Source organism: Neolamprologus brichardi, chromosome 8, assembly GCF_056152115.1.
Source record: "Neolamprologus brichardi isolate AB-2024 chromosome 8, ASM5615211v1, whole genome shotgun sequence".
Classification (NCBI taxonomy): Eukaryota; Metazoa; Chordata; class Actinopteri; order Cichliformes; family Cichlidae; genus Neolamprologus; species Neolamprologus brichardi.
In genome coordinates this window covers 15970096-15996736 of record NC_142111.1, presented here as the reverse complement: position 1 = coordinate 15996736, position 26641 = coordinate 15970096, and the positions used below count along the sequence as shown (strand labels likewise).

The window sequence follows — 26641 nt, the reverse complement described above, 5'->3', positions numbered from 1 at the left end:
GAGGCCATCAGTTCAGCCGCTAAAGCTTGGCCCAAAATGTATCATGCAATAGGACAATGATCCAGAACACAGCAGCAAGTCTCCAAAAGAATGACTAAGAAGGAAAATAATTAAGGTGTTGCAATGGTCAAGTCAAAGTCCAGACCTCAACCTGATTGAAATGCTGTGACAGGAGTTTAAGACAGCTGCAAACCTCAGTGAACTAAAGAGCAGTGGGCCAAAAGTCCCTCACAAAGATGTGAGCGACTGATAAAGTCAAACAGAGAATGATTACTTCACGTTATTGCTGCTGAAGGTGGTTGTACAAGCAAATGAATCACGGGGTGTACTTGAGTTTTTCACATGACTATATATCAGGGACTGTCTCAAACCAAACTGCAAATCATAGTGAGAAATCCAAGTTGGCTCTCAGATAACTGAATAAATGTCCTACTCGAGGATCAGGTCTATCAAAGCCCGACTCATAAGTATTTTGAGTGCAAATCAAGTTAAGCCTCAGCCCCGTCCTAGCAAATCTCCAGGAAAAAACACCTGCCTGGATTACCACAACCCTTCAAAATCTACCGCTGGGTTCTGCGACACGCATGTTTTGAAATTAAAAGCGGAACAGTGAAGTACATGGTCAATCATAATTTATTCTTATGCTAAAATGTACAGCATTTTAAGTGACTGACAAAAAGGAGAAAAGTCATAAATACAAGAATGTCATTCTGTCCGATTTGTGTGCACATAGCCAGGTATTTCCCCCCGTTCTTACCAGCAACTCTGTACAGGTAGAAAGATTACAAAAGAGCAATATAAACAAAAACACAAGTACAAGTTGCGTTTTACATGCAATCCATTAGCTTAGTTTGGTCTATTCACAGGATCTATTCTTCTACACTTCGGTAAAATATAAATCCAACATTTTATAAAGATAGAAAACAAATCTACAGATGGAATGAAAACGTAGCTTTAAAGGCATTATGTAAAATATCGACTTTGGACTAAATTTATATTTTCTTTATTGTTATTCATCATTATAATCATTTAGTTCTTTTTTTTTTTAAATTCTGCCACACTTCTGGACATTTCGAAATGTTTTAGAATTTTTCAGGGTAAAAACACTGAGATATGCTTTGTTACTTTGACAGAAATCAGTCTGCTTTATTAAACAGAAAGCTGCCTCAAGGAGATCTGTTACAAAAGACTTCAGAATTATACATACATAGCAATAAAACCTCTCAAACCAAACAGAAAACAAGACTAAGTTTACATATTTTTTTTTTTACATTATTAGAATTAACAAAATATAGTTTTTCATCTTTCTCCCCGTAGAGGGAAACCTAGTAAAGGCCAGATATTTTTAAAATGGCTTGCTATTAAGCACAACACTTGTACAGTACTACTCAATGCACTGTCACTAACAGAGACTGAAGCATGCTAGTTGTCACTTTACAAAATAAGTACAATAATTTAAATATACAAAGGCATGAGTATAGTACAAACTAACTGTCAGCACTGTTAGACAGGTACACTGAACAGGTTCAAACAGCCACTATCTCCACCTGTAGCAGGCACGTTAAATGGCTTCATTTGAGGCTGCTACACAAGACCACTGATGAAATCTCTACCTGTGAGCTCTGAACCCGCCTGGTCTAAAGACACATCAGAGACACTAACACTAATTAAATAGATTTTCATCATAATGATGTAAGGCTTCCCATCTGGAGGAACAAAAAATACTTTTCAAACATTAACTTCAAAGTTTACTCACTGATGAAATTTTTTGCATTCTTTCCAAGTGCTGCTGCTTCTGCTGGTTTTTTTAATAAGTCATTAACAATAACAACAACAAGAAAAAAAAAAAAAAAAGGAAAAATGAAGACATACACACACACACACAAAAAGAAATAAAGAAAAAAGGGAAAAGGCCAAATCAGTGCATCTTTTAACAGCAAAATGCACACGAGGAGAAGCAGCTCAGTCCTGCGGACAGTTACCGCCTGATGAAAGGCCCTTTCAGGGACTGCTTGGATATGCCTGTGTCCATGTAGCCATGGTGCCCAGCTGGAGTGTACACCATGTTGCCATGTGGTGGAGCCTGCATGGGCTGCTGGGGGTATGGCTGTGTTCCCATCATGCCCATCTGCATAGAGTACTGGGGTGACTGGTTCATATAGGCATGGTTGCCATGGTAGCCACTGTTCATCATGGGCTGGCTCATGCTGTAGCCGTTCATGGCGTTGAGGGAGGGCATGTTCATGGAGTTGACATTGTAGGCTGGTGCCGGCATGATGTTCATGCTCATGTTCATGCGTGGCATGGCGGCCAGCGTCCTGGATGGCGCCTGCATGGCGACAGCCTGTGGCGGCCGGGGGTACATCTGCTGCTGGTGGTGCGACAGCGAGGCCGACTTGGAGCGTGCAGAGATGTGATTTTTGGAGGCCATCTGAGGCTGGATCCGCTGCGAGTGCGGGATGCCCATGTTGCGCTGTAGCATCATGGGTGGCGGTGAGCTGAGATTCGGGGACGGGGTCACGGTGGCCTGCACCTGTGGGTTGGGGACTCGATGTGGCGTCTGGGACAAGGATACCAGGCTAGAGTGCTGCGATGATAATGAGGGGGTGTTGGCGTATGATGTGATGGGGTGTGAGGCCGAGTGGTTGAAAGGCAGCGAGTGAGGGTGCTCTATGAATGTGTTGGTAAATTGTTGCAATTTGGCGAGACTAAGGCCAGAGGACTGAGAATAGTGCCCGCTGCCATACTCCCCCTGGTGGTTGATCCTCTCATAGAGGGCAAAGTTCGGGTTGCCAGATTCAGGGATGTCTGCCAGCTGCATGGTGGTGGCGAAATTGGTGGGTATGGCGCACTGAGTCATAGACTGCTGCTGGCTGTGCTGACCATGCTGATTGTGAAGGCTATGCTGAGCATGCGGATTGTGCTGGCTGAGCTGATTGTGCTGCAGGTGATGATTGTGATGGTGGCTATGCTGGTTGTGGGGATTGTGTTGAGTGTGCTGGGTAAGCTGATTGTGTGGACCGTGCTGATTGTGTTGGGTGTGCTGATTGTGTGGGCCGTGCCTGCTGTGGGAGGTGTGTTGATTGTGTTGGCTGCGCTGGCTGTGTTGACTGTGCTGGTTGTGCTGGCTGTTGCTCGGAGGCCTCTCAACCACGACGCAGCCCTGCGGTGACTTGACGTTGCAGTGCGGTGGTGAGCTCAGGCTGTTCTGCTGGATCATCCCGCAGCTGCCGGGGTTAACGGCAGCCATTTGTTGGCTCACGGCGCAGCTGCTCTGGGGCAGGCCGCTAGGGGGGATGCTGCCGTATGAGCAGCTGTTCTGGCCCATGGTGGAGTCATAGCTGCTGGGGTTCTCGTAGTTCTCTGTCGTACTCTCAATGCTGCCCAGATCGCTGAAGCCACTGTCCACCACCTGCTGCGAGTGATCAGACACCGACGGTACATCCATCATGGGACTTGTCTCCATATTATGGAGCGACGGCACTGAGATGGCACTGTGGTCAGGGCTGATCTGCGTGTAGCCACTGTCCAGGATGGAGACAGCTGGGCTGTTAACTGAGCGTACTGATTGGCTGGGATGGGAGTGCGCAGAGGAAAGGGGGCTGCTGTGATCTGACTGAGGACAGTCGTCCAGCGAGGTGATCTGGGGACTCTGGCTCACATGGGCATACGTTTGCAGGTTCCTGCAGGGCTCCTGGCTCTCCACGCAGTCCTGGAAAACATTCTCCCGCTCGGTCTCCTGCGTCAGGGACTGAACAGCTTGGGCTGTCTCTGAGTCAATCTCTGTGCAGACTGGGGGATCCTCCCTCAGCATGGGATTGAGTATTGGCCTCTCTGCAGGCGGAAGAGGCAGGTGGTGTTCTGGACAAGGACTATGCAAACTCTCTTCCTCTGACTCAGAGTCTGCAGGATTATCAGAGTCTACAGCTGCTTTTGAAGTGACTGCTGCTGCTTCAGGTGCCGGTGTTGCTTCTGATGGTTCTGCCGGCGCACTATCCTGGATGCTTTCTGTAGCAGTAGCTTGTTCCGCTTCACTACAGAGTACTGTAGAAACCTGCTGACTCAACTCAGAGTCATTGTCTTCTTTTGCATCTAAAAAAGTTGGCGTGCATTTGGGTAAGTCTTTCGAACTCTCTTCCAGGTCTTCTGCATTATTCTCTGGCCCTGCTGTCTTGCTGTGGCGGTCATCTTCATCATCTGCATCCTGATCCTCTATTTGGGCTCTTTGCTCGCCCTCCTCCTCATCTTCCTCATTCTCATTCTCTAGCGATACAGCACCCTCTGTGCTGTGCACTACATCTTTGGCTGGGGATTTCTGCTCATGTTGGACCTCCTGCTGGTCATCTTCAGGTGGTTCTGGTGAATCAGCTGCATCAACTTGCCTTGGGGACACTGCGCCAGGAGAGGCAGCTGGGGAGCACACCAGAGAAGCTACCGGTGATGCTTCTGGAGAGCTCGACTTGTGGGAGCCATGGTCAGCAGGACTTGGGGGCTCAGAGGGGAACCTGTCCAGCATTATATTGGGACTTGCCGAGCCTCTGCCTGCCTTGCTGCCCTCATCGACATGAACGCCATCCTGGTGCGGCCCATCCTTTGCTTCCTCAGTATGAATGTGGTGCTGCTCTGCCTCCATTGGAGTTTCAGGGGGTGTGTAGAGGTTCAGCTTAAAGCCCATCTTTCTTTCGTTCTTTAGCTTCCATTTAGGAGGTCCACGTTTCACTCCTTTGGGCCAGCCTTTCTTCCGTTTCACTGGACGGGGTTTGCTGGGTCTCTTAGAGAGAAGATCAGCTCCTACAGATCAAAACAATGCAACACTTTACTGGTTTGCCATGACATTCAAGAAAAAAAGAAGTGTAGAGAAATAACATAAGAAATATAAAGTTTAGTTGTTTTTTGTTTTTTTGTAAACAGCAATCACAGCTCAAGTACCTTCATTCCAGTGTTCGAGATTGTCTTTTTGCGCATTTTTCTCCAGCCTTGGGCGACCTCTTCGTCGTTTTATCGGTGCAGCTGGTGTCTTGTCTTTGTGTGCCTCCTCCTCATCTTCTTCATCCATCTCACCGACTCTAAAAGTGCGCTCCAGAAGGGGCATGGGACGCTCATCTTCCGAGTTGTCGAATGGCTCGTTCAGCACCTCTGTCGTCTCTGAGATGGTTTCTGTCGTTACGCTGCTGTTTATCCGCTTTCTTTTACGCCCTCTCTTCTTCAGAACCAGGGTTCTCTGAAATTCAAACATGAGAAGAACCAATGAAAACAAACCTCAATCAAAGCAGATTGGTTTTTGTTAATGCTGGAAAGTGGGGCAGTATGTGGATGACCTCCATGATGGTACAGCTTTTAAACCCATACAGGATTCTGTGCAAAATGCAAAATGTTAAAACCACAGCGCAAGACTAAATGTTTGAGCAATGGAGGCTGGTGTGGAAACCCACAAATGAGAAAGGCAGAGTAAGCAGAAACCACAGTCTATATTTTACATTCTCCAGTTGTTTCCCACTGACTGCCTCAGACTGTAACCGCTCTTCCCCCCGAAATCGTTCATAAGAAAAATGCGAAATGAATACAGTAACTAATGCACCAAATAAACCCCATCAACCACTGTCATTCTTTTCTGGTTTCCATAGTGTTTTAGTTGAAAAGGTCTCCCCTGACATCATGCAGCCAGTTGTAATATTATCTCCAGCACAAGGGGGCAGTGCCATATAGACGGAACAGATGTGAGGAGCACAGAGGAGGGCAGTAAATTAACCATGACCACTGACAATAGTACAAGGTTTAGCCTGCACAGTCTCGACACCAGCAGTGAAAACACAATCTATTATCTACAGCTGCAGGCACACAGGGAGGCTCGAGATGACAGGAGGAAGCCACTGAACCCTACACCGAATTCATGAATATTTATCAAACCTTTCCATCTCAACCACAACATGCTCTTTAATGAAGGAAAACATCTAGACATACACTCAATCCCACTTTGTCCTAGAAGCAAACTCCACAGTGGCACACACAAACACTGACAGTCACCTTTCTCTTGGCTGCAAGCATTGCATGGGCTTTTGTCAAGATGGGTGGTGAGCCATCTGAGTCGTCGTCATCGTCGTCAGCTTCCTCATCGCTCACTTCCTCAGTCAGCTGGATGCGCCTGGTCCAGGGCGGTGCGGGCCTTCTTTCGTAGGTCCTGTAGGGAACCTTACAGTGGACCTTCGTGAGAGGTTGCCTACTACTGTGAGTCATCATGTAGCCCTCTCTCTCCTCCTTCTCCCAGCAACTGGCCTGCTCCTTCAGCCGCTCAGCCTGGTAATTAAACAGACAAGATGCATTATCTCTGGGAAAGGCGCACGCACGGATCCAACATCTGAGCAACGACGCTAATGGGAAAGCAAGAGATTGGAATTAACATCATGACAAATGAATCACTGCAGGTTTCTCCTGATAATAAGAGCAGCGTCATGATTGGATGTCTGCCCGTCATGAAGGAAACGTTCCTGTTAAGCGACCGTGGAAAGATTGCATTTCATGGAATATTCAGTACTATCAATTATGCAGTGAACTGATTTAGAGCAATTTTGCACAACATTAGATGCCTGCTGACAGTGAGAATGCCTTTCCCATTAATGGCCTCTATTTGAACTCCCAAGCTAATCAAACAAACATTTACTAACAGCATTGCAGGCAAGCAGAAACAAATAACTAGTGTTTCTTGAACAAAGGAACCTACATCCATCTCTGCTTCCCTCTCCTCCTCAGACAGGACAGCGTTCAGAGTTGTCGAAGGCGTCCAATGCAGGGCGTCTGGATCCACCTCGATCTGACGTGGGTTCGCCCTGAGCTTCTCCATGTGTCGCTGAATCAGTCGTTCCCTTCTGATCAGCACAATCCTATTTCGTGAAGAGGAAAGCACATTACTCTACATCCATAACAAAAGGTAACAGAGGGTGAAGTGTGGTTAAATACGAGCGTTAAAGTAGCGCTCATTGGGGCAGCAGGTGCTTCGTGTCCTTGGGGGTGCTTAACCTGACTTACTTCTGTCAATATTCGGCGGCATTAATGGATATGCTGTTAAAAATACCCGCTGGCCTGGATAAGTCAGACAGCAGAAGCAGCAGCGGCAGCGCAAGTTGAAGGAGACTGTGGCTCTGAAACTGACCTGCCATCCTGTCTGTCAATCATGCCAAGCTGCTGGAGAGTAGCGGCGATGTCATGTGGACACATCCCAGTGGCCCTGCTTATTCCTTTAACACTGATGTGTTTATCTGGGTGCTTATAAAGGTGCTCCAGTATGACACTTTTCCAATATGCCAGGTAGGATAAGCGACCCAGATCTGACAGCGGCTTCTCTGGGGATCCAGCTTGTCCTTCTTGCCTGGTGAGAAGGTAACCTAAAAAGACACGATTCAAACAAAAACAAAATGCTTTAGTCGAGCTGCAGGCAGCGCCTGGGTTATTTCGGATTGTAATCCAATCCCTGCGCCTCCCCCCTTCCCTCTGTATTCATGTAAAGATGTGACGCCAAACCCTAGTTGGGATTCACCTTCAAATAGTGTAAAAGGGAGAGAAGCTTTCCACTCCTTGAACCTCCGTCAGAAGGTATGACACATGCCAGCAAGGGCAACAAAGGAGGTTGAAAGAGGAAACAAAGCGACAGAGCGAAACAGAGAAGCAGCTGGATGTCATTGCTCACAGGAGACTGCACTTAGGAGAGATAACGCACAAGGAAAAAAATACTAATATGGATCTGTGTGTAATTAGTTTTATAGCAGCCCTGTCAAGGGTCATCCATTATGAGCGGCATGAAATTAATTAATGCCTTTTAATGTGCACCCACTACTGAGAACCAAACAAGCTAATCTAATCACAAAACAGGGAACACATAATATTCCAGTAATCATGACAATATTCATTACTAAAGCTAAGAACAGCAGCTTGTGATAAATACACTTAGAGATGAATATTCCAATAAGTTAATTGAAAAAGTCGTTTTTCATTTTGTGTCATTTCACAAGTATATTATCATTAATAAAGCAAAACAAAAGCGCTACTCTGAGACCTGTGAATTATGATTTGAAAGAGAACGCTTTACACACACTAATGCTCTGCTGTGAGAGCTACCTGAGACAAAGTGTTCCTCTAATACAATCCAATATAACAGAAAATCTTAATCTAAACAACTTCCAGCTCCAAAGCTACATTTTCCAATAAAGCCTTCAAAGAGCTCAGAACTCAGCTGTGTTCAATCTCCCTTAATCCCTGTCTTTGTTATCAGCACACTCTCAATATCACAGATCCTCTCGCATCTCTGTCTCAATGGTTCCCAAAGTGAACAGGAAATCAAATGCTCCATTACCGCCTGCCCACCCCTGCACTCGCTCCTTTTTTTCCTTGTCTTCCACGGTCGGCACAGAGACAACCCTTGAAAAATAATAAAATGCCTATAATGACAAAAAAATGCCTGCCTAAACACAAAAATCCACTCAAGGCAGCAACTGTTTTCATAAGTGGACTGTGGGCTTTAAATATTGTATGTGTTGCATTTACTAGACTTAAAACAAAAAACCAGCATCCACGGCTCATCAGAAGTCAAGGAGAGAGAATTTGGTGTGTGTGTGTGTGTGTGTGTGTGTGGGGGGGGGGGGGGGGGGGGGGGGGGGGGGGCCTCTTCAGGCAATGCTTAGGTGAAAACTACTGGCCATCAAATTAATACTGCAGCCAGAATGTTATGTTTCCCACTCCTAATCTTCTGTGATTGCCTAAGCACTGTACATGAATGCTCTTGATTAGACCCCCTTGAAAAGCCTTAACAAAATAACAGCACCTTGCCATAAGCTACAAAACTCTGCCTTTAATCTGAAACTGTTTGTAAAGACCAATAATAAAAACCAAGAGTGGTGGTCTAAAAAGGCATTAAGGAACTTACTGAAATCAATAAGGAACCTTCCAAATCCTTGCCTTTGGTACTGAGGCATGATCATTATGCAGGAGACATTGTACTTCTGCTGGCAAAGCTTTTCCTGGGGGAAGGAGAAACAGATCAAGTATGTCAGAGCTCTGCTGAAGCTGGCAATTTACTGCACCTGCCATTGTCCTTGTCTAAAGCTGTGCACATGCACATGCACATCAAATACACAAACCGAGATGTTTCACTAAAAAGTATCGCCGTGTGAGAATTACGGCTGCAACTGACATTTGATTTTTTATAACATTAGATATTCCAAGATGATCAATTTACGGTCATCTAAAACTGAGAAAGCAGAAAATCTCCCCACATTTGAACCACTGTGAGGAAGTTAAATCCACATCACTAAATAGACAATCTACCGTGAGGTCTCAGTATCAGCATTCACAAATGATGTGCGGTATTCCTTCATTTCCCATAAAATCACTCTGTAATTCTTACCTTGGAGAAATAGCCCACAAGATGACAGCCTTTCTCATCATTCTTTGTAAGTATGTAGAAGAGGAAAGGCTCCACATCATAATACAAGGTCTTGTGATCCAGGAAAAGCTTGGCTAACAGGCAGAGGTTTTGGCAGAATAGTTTGCTGACATTTCCATCAACCTAAACACGGAATAAAAAGAGCAAGAGGACACTGTTCAAACAGTTCCCATTCCCCCACCCTCCCAGAGCCCATTCAGTGGGATCTCATGCAGCATACAGTTATTGCTTTATTGCTGTAAAGGGAAGCTGACCTCAAATACGGAGAGGTTGTCCTTTCTGTAGATTTCATTGGCTGGCGGGTGGAACCAGCCACACTTCTTTGTGTGTCTCTGGAGGATGTTTTTGCTTCTCATGTACTTCAGACAGAACTCGCATATATAAAGCTTTTGTAATCTGGTGAAGACAAAAACGAGAGATGAGGTTTGTACTTCAGCATGAGAGGCTTTATAACAGGACACTGAAATAAACTCGGCACCAGCAACAAAAGAAATTGGCATTATCTGGTGCAAAAAATACTACTTACCTTGAATATTCAGGTGGGTAAGGTGATGAGTACCAGGTCTGGATCTCATACTTCCCAAATTCAATGACAGCGGGGCATCGAACGGAGTCTGTGTTCATCAGTGATGAACGAGATCCGGTTCTCTGTAAAAAGATTTAACAAAGACACACTGATAAATATAGTGACCCAGATAATTCAGCATTACAGTTCCTCTTGTCAAGAACTCTGTCGAGACGAGATTGTGGTTCATGGTTCTTGTGAGAAATGAAAGATACATCTGCCCAAAATCAGTCGCACAAATAAGATAATCTTTACCATGCTGACACCCCAGTTACCGACTGAGCCAGTGGTTTCCGTTTCTTTTTTTTTTTTTTAATGACTATTTTTACTCAGCATTTCTGCATATTCTCTGATGTCTATACGGTTTTCTGAGTCTATAAACAAACTAAGTTATATTTGAGCCCTTGATCTTTTTAACCAAAGTTAGGACCTTTTAAATTCGTAAGTATTAGTGAAATAAGCTTTTTTGCTTATTAAGACCCATGCATCCCAGACGTATAGTATATCTATCTGTTTAAATTAAGAGTGAAACTGCAGAGTCATGCTTCAGGGTCTTAGAAAAACAAAATGTTCTGTGGAAAGACAAACAGTTTGACTGAGGCCAAATTGTACCCTCAGTCAAAGATAAACAGTCTGAAGAAGGCGGAGAATTTAACCTATACGAATGTTTTGTTAGCCTGCTCAGTTATGCCCTGCTGCACGGGCCTACAGACCGGACAGTGGTGTTTTACTGTTACAGCCAACACATTTCAAAAGGTGCAGTTTTTAGGGTGAACATTCTCCAGTTAGCATTGCACAAGTTTCCTTACAGCTCGCAAAGTGAAGGGTAGACAAGTCCCTTTCTTCCATGCAAACTATGGGCAACCTGCTAGCAACCAAAACATGCAAGGAGCCTTTGGTGCAGCACCCTCTTTGCAACCGATTTCATATGGACATTGCCAGCAACCTTAATTAATAACTCCCAAACCAGTTGGGAAATACACTTTTCCGGGGGGTCTCTAGGCTTGTATGTCTGAAGTGTTAGTCTAAAAATGCTGACATATATTCACCTCCAAGAAGTGCAAAATTACACAAAAAAGTCAGAAAGAAGACTTTCTTTTACATGGGTTATTGTTTCATGTATTCTTGGCTTGTATTCAGCTTTTTTATTGGCAAGAGTTTACTAATTAGGCAATTAACACAATTGGATTAGAAGTTGGCTCCTTTTATATTACAATATACTCAAGAGAGCTGAATAAAACTGACATGACATATTATCACTGAAATACCTTCTTTGTGTATATAATCCCACTTTGGTTCTCCTTTCAGTTTTCTTGCAAGCACGTAAAATGAGCAAAAAATTCTGACCTTTTATAGCGTTTTCCTACCTGAGCAGCGAGTTCCTGGATTCGTGTGAAGGTCTCGATGTCCTCCTCTGTGACGTGGTCTCTGGACATGGCCGCAAAGTCTGCCTGGGTCTCCTGCTTCACGTGCAGCTCCCCGTTGTGGCCTGTTAGAGGAACAATAGCACGACATCAACACATCAGGCGGCACATCAACAGCGCCCCGTTTGAAGCAGCCGTGGAATAATCTCATAAATGCATTCTATGCAAATGTGCTTATACTGTGAGCACTGCTGCTGAGCCTGTTTGAGGCTGTGTCTCAGAGGAATTTCATAATGTATCATCTTTGCATGTTTATATGAAAATCCCTAATGTAATGAAGTGAAACTAAATCACTCTAATTGCGTAACCGCTTTCATGTGCTTAGTCATCCACCAAGACAGTTTCCCATGAATTAAGAAGCAGATGCAGTGAAGGGAGCGAGTGTCGACATGAAAAGCAACTGATGCTGGAAAGCAGGCAGTAATTTTATGAAAGACATCAACACCATGACTTAACCACCAAAACAAAAACCCATTACAAGTGGAAGTGATGCATCATTAACATATTTATGGAAATGTGCTGGAGGAGTAACGAGTGTTTGTGCGGGATATTGTTTAGAACTTCTTGAAACATACATCCGTTTGGTTTTTTTCCCCTACATGTCTTTCTTTTTTTTTTAAGCTGTGACTTCACTCCTGAAGACAGTGAAATGTAAGGGTTACTGCACTTAGGCCATAATCATCGTGTCAGCTCTGAGTCAGCTTGGGTGGGTGAATCACTGGTTCGTAATGACCGCTGGAAGTGAGGTTGAGAGGAGACAGTGATTTCAAGAGTGAGGGTGGGATGAGGAAGAGGGCGATGGGACTACAGTCTCTACTAGGTAGTGATCACAATGGGCGCACTACTGCAGACGGTCGAAGACAGAGCAAGGAGCAACATGAGGGAGTTAGTGGGCCATGCACTATGACAAAAGCCAACGGGCGAGAGGATGGAAGCCACGTATACTCTGCAGTCAAGTCAAAACGCAACGAAATTGTGTTAATAAACTAAAAGAATTTAAATTAGGAGGAAGATTAGTAGTCTGTTAGAGTGCTGAGGGTGCCTTCTCAAAGAAAAGATAAGCTCTAGTCTGGAAAAAAATAACTGCGAGTGTCAAGCTTTTAAAAAATGAAAGTAAAAAATAAAGAAGAAGCTTAGAGGTGTGGAGACGCAGGTCTTGGTTGGAATTTTGAGCCTTGCTTACCATGATTATTCTCAGGCTTAATTCTTCCGTCAGTCAAGTCTCCCTTTCCTGGTGAGAGGGCTCCCTTCTGAGGGCTCCCTTTATACCTCAGCCTGCCTAGTGTCCTGCGCTTTTTAAAGAAAGGGTTACGTTTGAAATGACTGACCATCTTAAACGGGTGTCCTCTGGGTCGGCCTGGCCCAGCAGTTGTGGAGTCTAACCTATTTTTATTAAACTCGCTCTTTCCAAGGCGCTGGGGCCCCGTTTTGGACGTATGGGGGGAGTACTGCTTATGGGGCAGGGGCTTAGGTGGCGCATAGGAAGGTAGTCGCTTTTTCCGTGACTGTCCCTGAGTAGTAAAAATGTGAGAGAGTCCGTCAAAAAGTCCCTTAAGTTGGCTGCTATTGCAGAGACTACTCAGGGAAGGAACACTAGACTGGCTGGAAGAGCTCTGGGGAGAGTTAGCAGAAGTGGAGCTGCTGGACACCTGCGAGGGGGGGCTAAGTCCGGGCAATGTGGAAGCAGGAGGAAGTGCAGAGGATGAGGGGGTTATCTTTTGAGAGGCATCAGCAGCAAAGGCAAACGGCTCTGGTGGCTTGGACAGTTTGGGCGGACCCTTTTCTCTAGAGCTTAACTGTTTGGCGGGCGACTCTATGGCTACAGCTCGCGTGTGACGGCCCACGGGGGAAGGAGTAAAGAATTTGGAAAGCCCATCGATAAGCCCTTTAATTTTCTTGTTAACAGTGAGTGTAGCTGGGGTGGAGGTGGGCGTGAGGAGGGGAGTGGTGGAGGGAGTGGAAGTGGTGAATTGGGTGGCGTCGACCGCACAACAAGGGTCTGCAACAGCAAATCTGTCTCGGGCGTCCTTCACAGATGCAGCATGACCAGATGAAGGTGTGGAACAGACGGTAATCTTTTGACCCCTACCAGGTGACCCCCTTCCTCCCAGTGCTACCATGGAGCCGTCACCACTGCTTACAGACCTGCCGGGACAAGAACAGCAAAGTAAATGTAGATCTCACTGCTGACACATGAATGTAACCAAAAACATCAACTCAGACGTGTAATTATGTCATTAAAGTTTTGAGGCACAAATCATTCTCAGAAATGTAATGTCGTTAACAGTAATATTTATACAAAGCCTAAAGTCTTGCTTCATATTTCCTGTTCAGAGTTATCTGTGAGATTCTTAGTTAGACACAATAATGTTTGTTTTCTCTACCCTGACACCAGGAGCTCATATTCCCAGGCACAGGATGAATAAAATGCTCACAGCATGATGTAAGTTGTGGACATCTATTCATTTTCACACATAAAAATGTCTGTCTATATAATTATAACCTGTATAACCATCTATATAATTTAACTGTTACTGTTGTTGCTGTAACATACAGCAGAAATGCTCCCACGTGGCATCAATAAAGGGCATTCAAACTATTATTAGCACTGCTACTGACTGAAAATAGCATTTAAATATAAATATTGTAATGATAGAGGGGCTGCGCAAATCATCTTACATTCACTTTTTTAAACAATTTTATATCAAGATATATTTTCAAATCAAGATATAAAATACAGCTGCACATCTTGCCTGAATACACAAGAGAGTGAAAATGTGATTTTACACATTTTAATACTAAACCTTCTGTAGTTTTAAGGGGCTTGCTACAGCCCAGAGCGAACACACCGTCCAGCTATAGACTATTTAAAAAGATGGAAGTAGCCACACACATGTCAGCCATCACTGTGAGCAGACGCTCATAGGGGAAGTGAGCCATCAGTTCTAAGGTAGCCCTACCTTAAAGCATACCCAGGTTTGTTCTCCTTTTTGACACTAATCAGGAGCATTATTTACAAAAATAACTTCAACTATGTTGTACTTAGTATGACAGAAACCACAAATTCATTAGGAAAGTGGTTCCAGAGGTCACAGAACAAGGGTGCAGAAAGGTCATTTTTGAGTAGACGAGTCTCCTCCCGCTGGCTATTAGAAAAACAAGACTTGGTAGCAACAACCATCTTTTATAAAAGCTACATATAAAGTCTACGGATCTCCTTTATCCAATAACAACACTTAAGTGCTGTTTACACGTGAATTTACCAATATTAATTCTATGTAATGCATAGAAGTGATCTGTATTTGTTTTGCATTTTTGGGTGTTCTTATTCTCTGTGGAGGCTAAATGTATTATAGCTTATGTTTAAATTTATAGTTAATCAGGTCAGGAACTTAAACCAGAGTCAAGCTATAAACTGTAATGGATGCATGTTTGCAATGGACCATGGATCGTTTACTATAAAAATGGCAATTTGACTTCTCTACAGAAATGTTGCCATGTATTGAGATCTTACCAGCAGATGCACTGTTATTACACCAAACAATTAACCTTGAGAATAACGTAACTGCTGTTAGTTAGATTACAGCACACTTACATTCTTTGTTTGAGCTTATTTCTGGGCCTTCCGATTGGCTTTGCATATCGACGTTTGATCTGATCGGCTTTCTTGTGCAGCAGTTTCTTCCCGTTCTCCTTCGGCCTGCAGACTTGGCAGATCCAGGTTCCTGGAGGGTGTCCAAACAGAGAGAGTACCGTTTGGGTGGGTTCATCAATTCAGAGGACATACAGTACATTCATTTGAAACATTTCCTTTAATAGGAAGAGCTGGCGAGATTCCCACCAGCTCACAATGACAATCAATTACTCAGCACAAAGCGAAAATCCATAAGAAAAACATTGGGTCAGTTCTCCGTTTGGAAAAATAGACTTTGCGTCAGCTTGTTGAGCTCAGCTATGTGACTCGTATGAATTGCCTGCCAAATATCCTACTACAGTACGTGCACCATCATTACAAGCCTCAATGTAGGGTCAGTACTGTAATCCAGAGATAGCAAATCTCCCCAGGGAAGCTGGAATAATTTGATATGCATGCAAAGCTCCTAATAAGCCACCGCTGCTTCTCTGTGTGCTGAGTGACAGCCCCAAACGGCCCTCTGTGAAGAAAAGGCTTTGAATTGACAGCAGAGGGGGGAAAACAGAGAAGCCAGACAGTATAAACACCTCACCTTTTGGCATTCTTGAAAGCGGCGGATCGCAGCATTCCATGTGAAAGCCCCGATCACATGAATCGCAGAACAGCATCTCATCCTGAAAGGGAACAGCAGGCATGTGTAAAGGATGTCCCAGTTGCATACATGTAACACCCCCGTCATTTAAAGTCTTTCTTTTTTTGAAAAATAAGCCCAATTGTGCACAAGAGAGGCTTTACAAATCTCAACAAATCCTCAGGGATGCACAAAATGGGATCTACCTTCAAGCCAACAACACTGAAAATGGTGTGTGTTAAGATGCATGTGTAATACTCACAGCGTTTTTCCCCTGTATTCGACAGGAGCTGCAGGTTTTGCATTCAATGCACTGCCACCGTAATCTCTTCACATTTGAGGTTAATTCAGGGGAAAACTTCAGACATGATGGATGTCCTTTAGGAGCAATAAAAAATGCATATTAGCACAGGACATTTTACCACCGCTGGCGCTGTCACCGAGCCAGAGACAAGGTTTTTCATTTGTCAACACAGTCAGGTTAAACATTAACATATTACATCACTAAAAAACAATGCTGGGCCTGTGCCTGTATGTCCACAACACTTTTCCTCCTGGCACAAGTTGTGTCTAAAAACAGTATGATCAAACATCTGAGCCACTAATTACAGATAATTTGATCTTAATGAGGCAGAAACAGTAGCAGCACTCATTCTAATGGAAGCTGATCCATGAAAGTCATGTAAAAGCTTGCCTCTTCTCTCACCCGGCTCCCTCTCATGGTTGTAAAACAGCTGTTTTACAGTGAGAGCACAATTTGTGTACACTACGAGTGGTTAATGAAAACCACCTCGACGCTACTTAGTCAAATTTGAGCTATAAAAATGTCACCAGGAGAACAATTCCTTACGGCATTTAAAATAATTGTTCAAACATAAATGACTCCTAGGCAGAGGTAATTTTATGGGGGGTTAGCAGTTTTGTCTGGAACAAAAGAACACTAAAGGAAATGCCAACAATCTGCAGCGGGGAAAGGTTGATCTTTGATCTGCTATAACTGGAGTGGCTCTATAAAATAATTTGAAGTGAGCGAAAATGACTTGGGTGATTTCAGATTCTAATGGTCACTTGGAGCATCTGCCCTTCTGAGGCTTGCAAGTAATTTGGATCCCTCCAGCCACTCAATTTGCAGATTGTTCTTCCAATAAATCCCTTAAAGGGAAGAGAAAAATATGGTGAAAGAATATGAAATCTGCCTAACTGATGCAGAAAACTGCTACCGCCAAGGTTGGATGACTTGAATATATACTGAACACTGTGAGATGACAGAAATTTGTTGACATTTCTTTAATACTGCTGATGTAATTAGGCAATGTGTCTGCTTAATGCCCCCCCTACCCCTGAATAATCTATTTATGTCTATATATATTCACACTCTTGGAGCGTGACTTCTACCCATTAGGTTTAGACTGCTCAACAGTTGTTCTGTGTATCAGGTACAACATGGTAGGAGGGTTAGCCCTTTAAAGCTGAGTACACAGTGTGTGTGTGTCTTTTTTTATTGATCTTGTACAATGTGTTAACTTGCTTTACACATTTTAATTGGCCTTCCTCCACGGCCAGAACCTGCTCGCACGCTATGGGTCAATCAACCTGCCACAATGTAAAAGCTCACTGTGAGCGCAAACACCCAGGTAATAAAGTTTATTCAAATAGGATTGGCTGTGTATTCAATGTTGACAAGAAAGAAAGAGAAAGAGAGTCACACACACAGACAGACAGTGTTAATTCTGCACTATTCTGCAGCCAAAACTGACACCACTGCCTTTAAATGGTAAATTTAGGTCAAGTAGGATTTATTATACTTGAGAAATAAACAAGTTAATGTATCACAAAGGAGTGTTACTGAAAAGAAGATGTTTAAGTTTTTGTTGGGATACTGATAATATGCCAAAATAATGCAAGAACATGTTTTTGAAAACATCGAGCACTACTGAGTCGTGACACGAAAACACAGGCACATACTAAACTGTGAATTTTAACACCATTAAATGTGCAAAATGTTTGACTGATGATAGAAATCTAGCTTAGTTTGCACAACATTTCAAACACAACATTTCCTACATATAGCATAAATATGACATCATGTTATACGCCAGTGCAGTGATTTTAACCACATTTCTGACCTATGTCCACATATACGCTGACACTGTTGCTTCTGAGCTAACATACCAGCAGTTTAGTCTTGTTTACAGTATGTTATGGCTCGTGGGAACATGCAGTAAAGTGAAGCGTTACACAAGGTGACTTACCACTGCTCCCACAGTCTGCACAGGACAGCAGCTCTTCTGGCCGCTTGTCCCGATTTGACTCTTTCGTTCCGAGACAGAAACTGCATATTGGGATGGGGTCGACCCGGAGCTGGTGTGGGAACACAAGCAAAGACAAACTGTTTAAGGGACAGACTGACAGACTGTGTGTGCAGCGCTGAAATCTTTGATCCAGATTTTGAGATCACTATTCATGTATTGCTGGTTAACATGAAAAGTGCGGATTCAATGAAACTCCCATGAAAATATCAGCGGGAAGAAGCAGCTCACAGAATGGGAAAAAAATAAAAGAGTGGAGTTCTCACAGACTAGAAATGAATAATAAATGAATCTTATCCTCAGAGATATGCTGCATCTGAGATCCACCTCCTTTATCCATTACATCTGAATGGGTAAGTGATCTTAGTAATCATAGTTTAAGGGCTTAATCCAATTCTTAAAGCTTGCACTCCAGTCTGAAAGGATTAACCAGCATGTAATCAAATTACCTCAATAATAAAACATGCTCTCATTGTTACTGCCATGATCCACAGTAAATGTTGCAAGTCTCAGAACAAACGCTCATTTAAGGGCTTACGGTTAAGTTCAGAAGAAGTAAAATATGAGCTCAAGGTTTAAGAGGATTTCCCCATTGATCACTCAGAATGAAGAGAGGCCGACTTCAGAGAGAGCGCGAGAGCTGGGAAGACTTTGTGTCATTACTTCATACAAAGCCAGTCAAAGTCTAATGAATCTTAGGCTGAAATCAAGACCAGACTTAACTGAGATGGCTGCAGTATGGCTTTCACAAGTCTCCCTTTAAATGTGAGATCATACATAAAAGCCTCTTACAGAAGCAACAAACAAACTGCGGTTTCCTTCTCAGCTCGAGAGGAAGTTCTTAACGGAAAATAACACTCGCAGGGTGTGACCGTAAATAACCCACCTCATCATCAGTTTACACACTAAGGCCTCACCAATTGACTGGAGTCTTGGAGGGCCCTCTAGGGATGGCCATAATTAGTTCCTGGTTTCTATGACGCAGATCATCATCCTGACCATAACCCAATTTGCATCTTTCAAATTTCGTGCTGGCACTGACCTCCCTCTGACCCTCATTTGAATCGGGGGAGGTGTTGTTTTTCCTTTTCCATTTGTCAACAAAACACAAAAACAGCAGCATCCCTTCAATCCGTCATTCCACTCCAAATGAACCCCAGAGGGAAAGTGAAGCAAGGATGCAATGGCAATCTGGTCATTGTTCCTGGCTGTATCAATTACTTGCTACGGCGAGGGGAAGCAGTTTACTGCCACATCAATGATTACTCTATTTTCCAACCTGCCAGGTCAATATTTGAAAGCGGGCTGGCATTAGAAGCAGACTGCTGCTCACACAGCTGTGATTATGGACATAAAACCACAAAAAAATCTATGTGATGAGCTTTGTGATGAGGCTACACCTGTATGATTTAACACTGTGGCTCGGAGGTAACTGGTGATTTTGGATATATGTGATGATAACTCACAATAAAACACATCTCACCCAGACAAAAGGCAGCAAGTTCAAGAAGGGCAAACAACATTGCCTTCACAGTCCAAATGCTCAATGATTTTTGTATGCAAAAGGGACAAAATAACAATAAGATCAACAAACAATCAGGAGGGTGGATAACCTGATATGCTGTTCAAACCTTCTACTTCTGACGGGCAACCAATCAGAAAAAAAGCTGGTGTGAACGGGGCGAAAGATAGATAGATAGAAAATGGCTTATTACAGTCGATATAATATAAATAAAGATTATTATCAACGCATAAACAACGCAAAGCTACTGTAGTACAGTCCAAGAATTAAAATATAGAGCTGAAATTACCATTACAGGTCACCTATAATAACAAAATGTTGTAATGAATATCTCTGGATGTGAGATTTCTGATCAGTCACAAAAAAAAAGCAGTGTAAAGGCAAAAGCTGAACTTGTTGTGGACGTTTTGCTTAATTTTCTGTCATTTCCAAAATGTTGTTGCTTTTAAAGCCCTGTGTTTTGTTAACTCGACTGTGCAAAATCTGCCAGCTAAGGCTTCATCAAAGTTGAATTGAGACTTGCTTCAAGCAGACAAAAGGGGAAAAACATTAGCAGTCGTCCTTGATCACAACGAAGTCTGTATTATCACTGCTAACAGATGCAGACAACAGGATTTGAGAACAGAGCCTTGGTGTTAGGAATACTTTGGGTTATGTCTTGTTGTTTAGGTACATGAAGTGCACTGTGTGACACTTTCATTATAGGTTAACAGACAACTATAAATATGATTTCCGCTAAAGTGATAAAGACTGATAATGACAGTGCTAATGTGCAACCTGTGTACGCCGCTGATGAAATGCTCCAAGCACAGTGATGTGAAGTTGTTTAAAATAATAAGTCTTAATAAGGCTCCATAACACAGTCTCCACTGACTCAGCTATGAAGGCTGATCCAGAAGCTGGATTAATTTCCATTAGGAATATTCTTGTGTCTGGTGATTAAAAACCAATAGCAATTTGCAATCTGTACAAGAGAAAAATGCAAAATAAAGAAAGAAAGAAAGAAACGCAGCTGAAGAGATGCTGATGATTTACTTGGGGATTCTAAATTAAGTACATTACAGGAAATTATGCTGCTTCAAAAGAGCAGGCTGTCCTGAGTGAGGGGGTGGGGTCCTATTAGAACAGTGCTGGTAGAGAGAGAGAGAGCTCAAGTGGTTGCATAACACAGCAGGAAAAAAACTCTCATTCCTTGCCTTTGTTCCTGCCAGAGTCTCTTCAGAATCTAATAAACTCTAAACCAAGACTGCTCTTTTTTACCTCAAAGTATCTCTTATTCTCAGCACACACACTCAACTACTGAGCAGGCAGAGTTGTCTCATCCTTTGAAGTGAACAGCAAACCTGGACCCAGCAAGGTGATGTCATCAGGCCGCGAGCAATAGGTTGAAATGTTCCAAATGGAAAACAGCAGGCCTTCCTCAGCTATGAGAACCACTGCAGGACACTGTGTCTCTAAACACTTCTCAGTTTCACTTTTGGCCTCACCACAGACACAGTCACAGTTGTGGCTGCAGTATCAAGGTGTCGCTTCCTGATTATTCACTGTGAAACTGGTGAAGAGCAGGGTGACATCTCTATAGCCTGATGCTGCTTGCTACTTCAGCTGCATAACTTGTGCATAAACTAGACCGCATTTCATCTTGATAAGCCTCAACACATGATATGCAAAAAGCCTTGACAACACACTAACTAGATGACTACACACTGCACTTTAGGTCACGCAGTGAAAACCATTTTCCATCAAGCACTCTTCCCACTCTTTGACAGTGTCTTAAAATTGCAAAGCAAGAACAAAAGTGCTGTCATCTTGCAGACATTTGTCAGCAGCGTGTGTTATTGTTAAACACCAGTAACAAAGACACAATCTCTGCAAACTATAAACCACCCTGTGGATGTCGAAAGTTTGTTTATATGGTGTTATTTCCTCTCTGGGGCATCTCAGTTTGCACCAAGTTCATAACAGCTGCATGCAGTCGGGAGAATATTCAGTCTTACTTTCTCAACACATGCTCATTCGCGTGCAAATTACCAATAATCTATCATAATTTTGTTCACCAACTCACAAGAACACCAGCCACATCCTTTAAGGTCATTAGGCTAGAGTTACATAACCTGTGGGAAGCCTACAGCAGACTGCCTACCACACAGTCAGCATGACTTTCTGATTATCCAAGCTCTCTTATTATGGAGACCAACAGCAACACAATCCCAAAAGGACGCACTCTAGATGGCTTTGTTTCAGACCTGCCCAGCTTTAAGTCCCAAAGATTAAGACCACAATCATAAAAGTCCTACTCTTAAGTGGTGGCCTGAACTTTCAACCTTCCCAACTGCTGAAGGTTTCAAATAAATGCCACTGCTGAAGAACCAAAAAAAAGCTGTGGCACATGTCAGAGCTTGACAAGAAGATCAAAAACAATAAGACATCAACAACAGCAGGAATATGTTTCTACTTTTAGGAATGTCTCCTTTTGGGTTAACAGCAGCATTAGGCAAAGAAAAGCTCAGAATGACACATGAATCAACATGACTGAAGTACGATCAAGAAGGAGTAACAATGCAGAGGCCGAGGTGTGTGTACCTGGTCTCGCTCGTGGGGGAGGAGTGTCACAGATGACAGGACCAAGGTGGAAGCACTTGGACACCTGGAGCTCCTTCCCTCTACGCTTCCATGGCTGAGCTTATACCTCGGACCATTTTTTGACAACCTGCCGTTGTTAACTGCTCGCTTAGCAGCCAGCCGCAATCTCTGCCGGAAAGCGGGGTTATCAACAATGTCTGAGAGGTCATCCTGGTTCCTCAGATACCTCTCGATGTTCTTTAGCGAGGAGCCATGGGTATCATCCAGGCCTTCGATGGCCCTCCTAAGCATTTTATTCCAATCAATATGGCGCAGATCGCTTGAATTCCATATAGATTCCTTTGATGGCACAGGTGCATTTGCAGGCAAGATTGATCCAACTCTTCCGGGATGTCCTGGATCCTTGTAGGAGGCGCTTCCTTTATTTGTAACCTTGAGGATAGAGCCATCATGAACACTTAATTCCAACTGCTCAAGGACGGTCTTCTTGTCCAGTCCGTGTGACGTTGCCACCGCATGGCAAATTCTCTCCTCTGAGGGCCTCTGCTTTTGCCTTTTGATTTTCTGTATTGCTTCAAGAATCCACTCCGTGTAAAGAGGGTTTGCAAGTTTTACCATGGTTGAACAATTAGCCTCACAAAAATGAGATCCATAAAGATTCCCCCTTTCTGCTGCTGAAAACTGGGTACATCCACATCCTTAGTAAGATCAAGAAGTTATGTTCCACAACCGCATCCGCTCACTATTTCTTCTCAATCCCGGGTATCTCACATTGAACTTCAACAAAAGTTGGCACTAGTAAATTCCACAATGGTAGTCACCAGCTGACCAGGAGCTGAGTTTATTAAAATTCCAGATTAAATCTAAAAGAAAAACAGAAAAAAGAAAAAACAACAAATTGTCAGATCACCTTTTATTTCTCCTTATTCACATTCTGTAAACTATCTGATGGCACATCGGGTATGAAAGCTAAGCCAGAGGAATGCAGGACTTTTTAAGATGTGCTAAAACATGAGAAACAGATGGATAAAAACAGATGCAGGCGCTGTCATGGCTGCTAAAGAAATCAGAGTGACTTAATCCATAGTCTGACACTATAATCCACACACCAAACCAGATGTCCATTTCAAAAGAGACTCTTTTTTCCCTTCTTCTAAAAGTAGTGAGTTTTCACACTATGACAAGCAGCTAGAAACTTCTACCGACTTCTGGGAAAGTGTACACAGTCACCTCGAAAGAAACACATTTTCGGTTTCAGAGTCCCTTTCGCATTTGGAAAAAAACAGAGGCAACCTTAGGAGTTAACATTTATTTCTGCTGCACGTAAATATCACACACAAACTGGCTAAAAACACACATATTACAGTCAAAAAGAGGAAATCATACGTAAAAGTTTAACCGTTAGTTGTCCGCACGAGACTTTTTTTGACAGCTCCACGTCCGCGGCGACGAAACTGATCAGCGCGAGCTTTAATGACACACGTAATAATCAATGCTCACTTCCTGACAGCTGCTGACAGGCGCTTCGGGGCACGTCCGCAGTCGCCACCGAGCCGTTTGACGACGGAAGAAAGCGGCGGTAAGACAAAAAAAACTACGTTAACACACCGAAGAGTTTGCGCTCCGCCGAGTTGAGCAGATAAATGACAGCGTTGCCAGCATTACTGATGTCACCTAAACAGTCGCCATTTTGTTACAATGTTGTAGTTTACATGAATCCGACATGACGCTGATTACAATCCAATGGAGTCTCATTAAAGCTTACCTACACTAATGTGCCCTCCCTAGCAACTTCAATATTGGCTGTAAAGACAAGATCCGATTTCTGGTTTGATAAAGCACATGTCAATCTTTATGTATGAGCTCACTCTAAGAGGCACGGCACTGGCTGTATGATCTGTCACTTCACTCAATTGACCCGCCTCTTAAGGTGCCTACAGTGACGAATTGATATCATTCACCTCCAGCACGCGTTACATCTGAACTTGCGGCTCCATACGTAGCGAAGGGTTATTATTAAGTTATAAATACACTATATCAGGCATTAAATAGTTAAGTTGTAATTAAATGAGACGAATATTTAACCTCATTTACAAAGCGTTTAACACCGGCCCACCTTTACTCCGATTCCCTCCTTGAAACAGTTGGTTACACTTGAAAGTGATTTGGATCGTTTTAGACTTTAATTGGCTGTTTGTTAAATCTATCATTTGTTTGCATAAAACCTGCAAAGGCCCTCACTACTGGTTTAAAGTGGCACACATATCTCTATTTATTTATTTATTTTTAAATAATTCCAGGTAGCATATGCAAGACTCCTGCAGGCATAAATGCATGCTATCGCCTTCTCTCCCCCTCCTCCGTCCCTGCCTCCTTCTCTCTTTATCTTCCTCCCCTTTTTCATAATTTCCCCGAGAGGAGCCGTAATTCTCCCGATATTTAACATTTAAACTATTAAATTGAGAGGGGGGAAGACAAATATATATTCCGTTATGCGTTATGTTAAAAAAAAAAGTAGGTTTTGCGCTCGCTCCACATCCGCCAGCAAAATTATATTAACGTCCCGTGTTGCGCCGTGCAACGATGGCATGACCTCTTTATCACCATTAACTATCAAATATCTCCAATGAGGACAAATAGTGAGCCCTGGAGGCGGGAGAGAGGGATGTGAGGGGGGGGGGAGTAAAGATGTTCAGTAGGGAATACAAGTTAACACGGCTGCCGGGAGAGTGGCTCCTTCATCACCGCTTCTCAATTATGTATCGCTAGTTCTTTCGCTTCAAGTAGTGCTCCCCATTTCTCAGCTTCACCTCACATTTCTCACGTAAGCTATGCATATATATATATTGGAAATGATACACAAGCCTCCTTTTTGATTTTTCGCAGTATTTTTCTTTCTCCACCCCCCTTATACACTCACCACCACCACTGTTAAGATGTTATAGGCTGCACAAAACCGATCTCTAATCAGACGCCGCCGTGGGCGAGAAGGCACAACAAATTAACGGCAAGTTTCATGCAAGGATGAACATATAACTAGTAGGAAAGAGGTAAAAAAAAAAAAAAGAAAGAAAAGAAAAGAAAGAGGGAGCGAGAGAGGGAGAGCGTGAGGGAGAGAGGGAGAGGGAGAGGGCACAGGCTACCGTAAATATTTGCTGGTAGTTTTACCTCTTCAAGTTTTTCCCCCCCTCGGATAGTCCTCTTCATTATCGGGGAAAACGTCGAAGGATAAAATGCGACGCGACATATCCGAGCGATTTCGCGGGATTTGATGTCCTGAAACGAAGGCTGAAAAGCTTGCGCCGAGACATGGAGAGGACCTGATAACAACTAATTGAAAGGTTAATCTACATAGCAGCCTGTGACAAAGTGGTACCCTCCCCCTTCTTCTTCTTCCACTGTAGACATCCCTACTTCAGTGTAGTGGAGCGGACCGTCGCCCCTTTAGTGCGCTCCTACAATGATATTGTCAATTTCACTTTTTTTTCCTCCCCTCTCACCACTACCACCTCACCATCAACACGTCCAGCGATGAGCCAAGAGGAACATTTTTACACTTCCATGTTTTTTTTGTTTTGTTTGTGTGTGTGTGTGTGGATTAGCCACGGCTTGCTACGTGACATTTTGATGTCGTAACAGCCCCATTAACGCCAGCACCTCGTGGGCATTTAAAACTTCCAGTTGATGCGCTCTGATGTGGCTCATTTCAACACAAACACATAAATCCAGACTTTTTTTTTTTATTATTCTAAATATACATATATACATATTACACATTTCTTGCATTGGCCAATACTATCCAGCGCCGCAAGGGATATTACACACTACCCGCCACCCCCCCATCCTAATCTGTTAATTAACTTCACCAAGCCCAAGGAAGAGCAATAGTTGTAAGCAATAATGTAGATCATTAAATTTTCAGTTTTTTGTTTTTTTTTTTAAAGATTTGCGCTTGCCTCTCTCATTCACCAACTCTTTAGCAGCATTAGAAATGCCAGAAAGCTCATTTTTCAAGCAGTAATACGGATGTAATTAGGGAGAGATAATTGGTAACTTCCCATCAGATTATGAACACATACAGTACTGTACAAGAAGCCTTTAAAAAGACTTTAACCAAGGAGGTGGTGATGGTGAGGGAGAAGAGCCACATTTGATGTATAATTTGATTTGCATTCATTTAACACTTGTCTTGTCATTTTTGCCATTATGCTGCATCTTCATCAGACACGCTCTCCTCATTACCTCCATGACCTTGATGTTTTCTGTTGACCTGCAGATCACTCACCATCTTCCTCCCCATGCAGTCCTTGACATTTGCTTGCATCTCCTTAATGATAATTTGTGGCACAACGTGCGCAAATAAAAATGCACATTTCCTTTTAGGTGCAGTCGTAAAACCGCAAAGAGTTCAGATTTGATGCTTTCGGGACTCGCGTCACGATGGAGGCGCTGACCAAAACCTGCCTGTGTCTGGTTATAATGAATGCCACCCTGGGCCCCAGCAGGTCCTCCACTGCTGCATGGGTCCAGGGATAATTTG

General features: G+C 43.4%; 1 protein-coding gene across 6 annotated transcripts; it reads right to left on the bottom strand.

Annotated features, from left to right (window-relative positions):
- Window positions 1-615: 615 nt before the first annotated feature.
- Window positions 616-25573, bottom strand: kat6b (K(lysine) acetyltransferase 6B). 6 transcript variants are annotated; one of them, XM_006791136.3, is made up of 17 exons: window positions 25270-25573; window positions 22102-22964; window positions 17940-18048; window positions 15950-16065; window positions 15649-15730; window positions 15018-15147; window positions 12606-13567; window positions 11366-11487; window positions 9960-10081; window positions 9688-9829; window positions 9395-9556; window positions 8915-9008; window positions 7148-7379; window positions 6719-6878; window positions 6025-6294; window positions 4930-5221; window positions 616-4791 (listed from the first exon to the last, which is right to left on the bottom strand). In XM_006791136.3, the coding sequence occupies exons 2-17, from the start codon at window positions 22717-22719 to the stop codon at window positions 1979-1981; spliced, it is 6426 nt and encodes a 2141-aa protein (XP_006791199.1). In that variant the 5' UTR covers window positions 22720-22964; window positions 25270-25573; the 3' UTR covers window positions 616-1978. The 6 variants fall into 6 exon arrangements, with proteins under 6 accessions (XP_006791199.1, XP_006791198.1, XP_006791197.1 ...); XM_006791135.2 differs by lacking the exon at window positions 25270-25573 and adding an exon at window positions 23602-23855; XM_006791134.2 differs by lacking the exon at window positions 25270-25573 and adding an exon at window positions 23710-23855.
- Between the last annotated feature and the right edge of the window lie 1068 nt (window positions 25574-26641).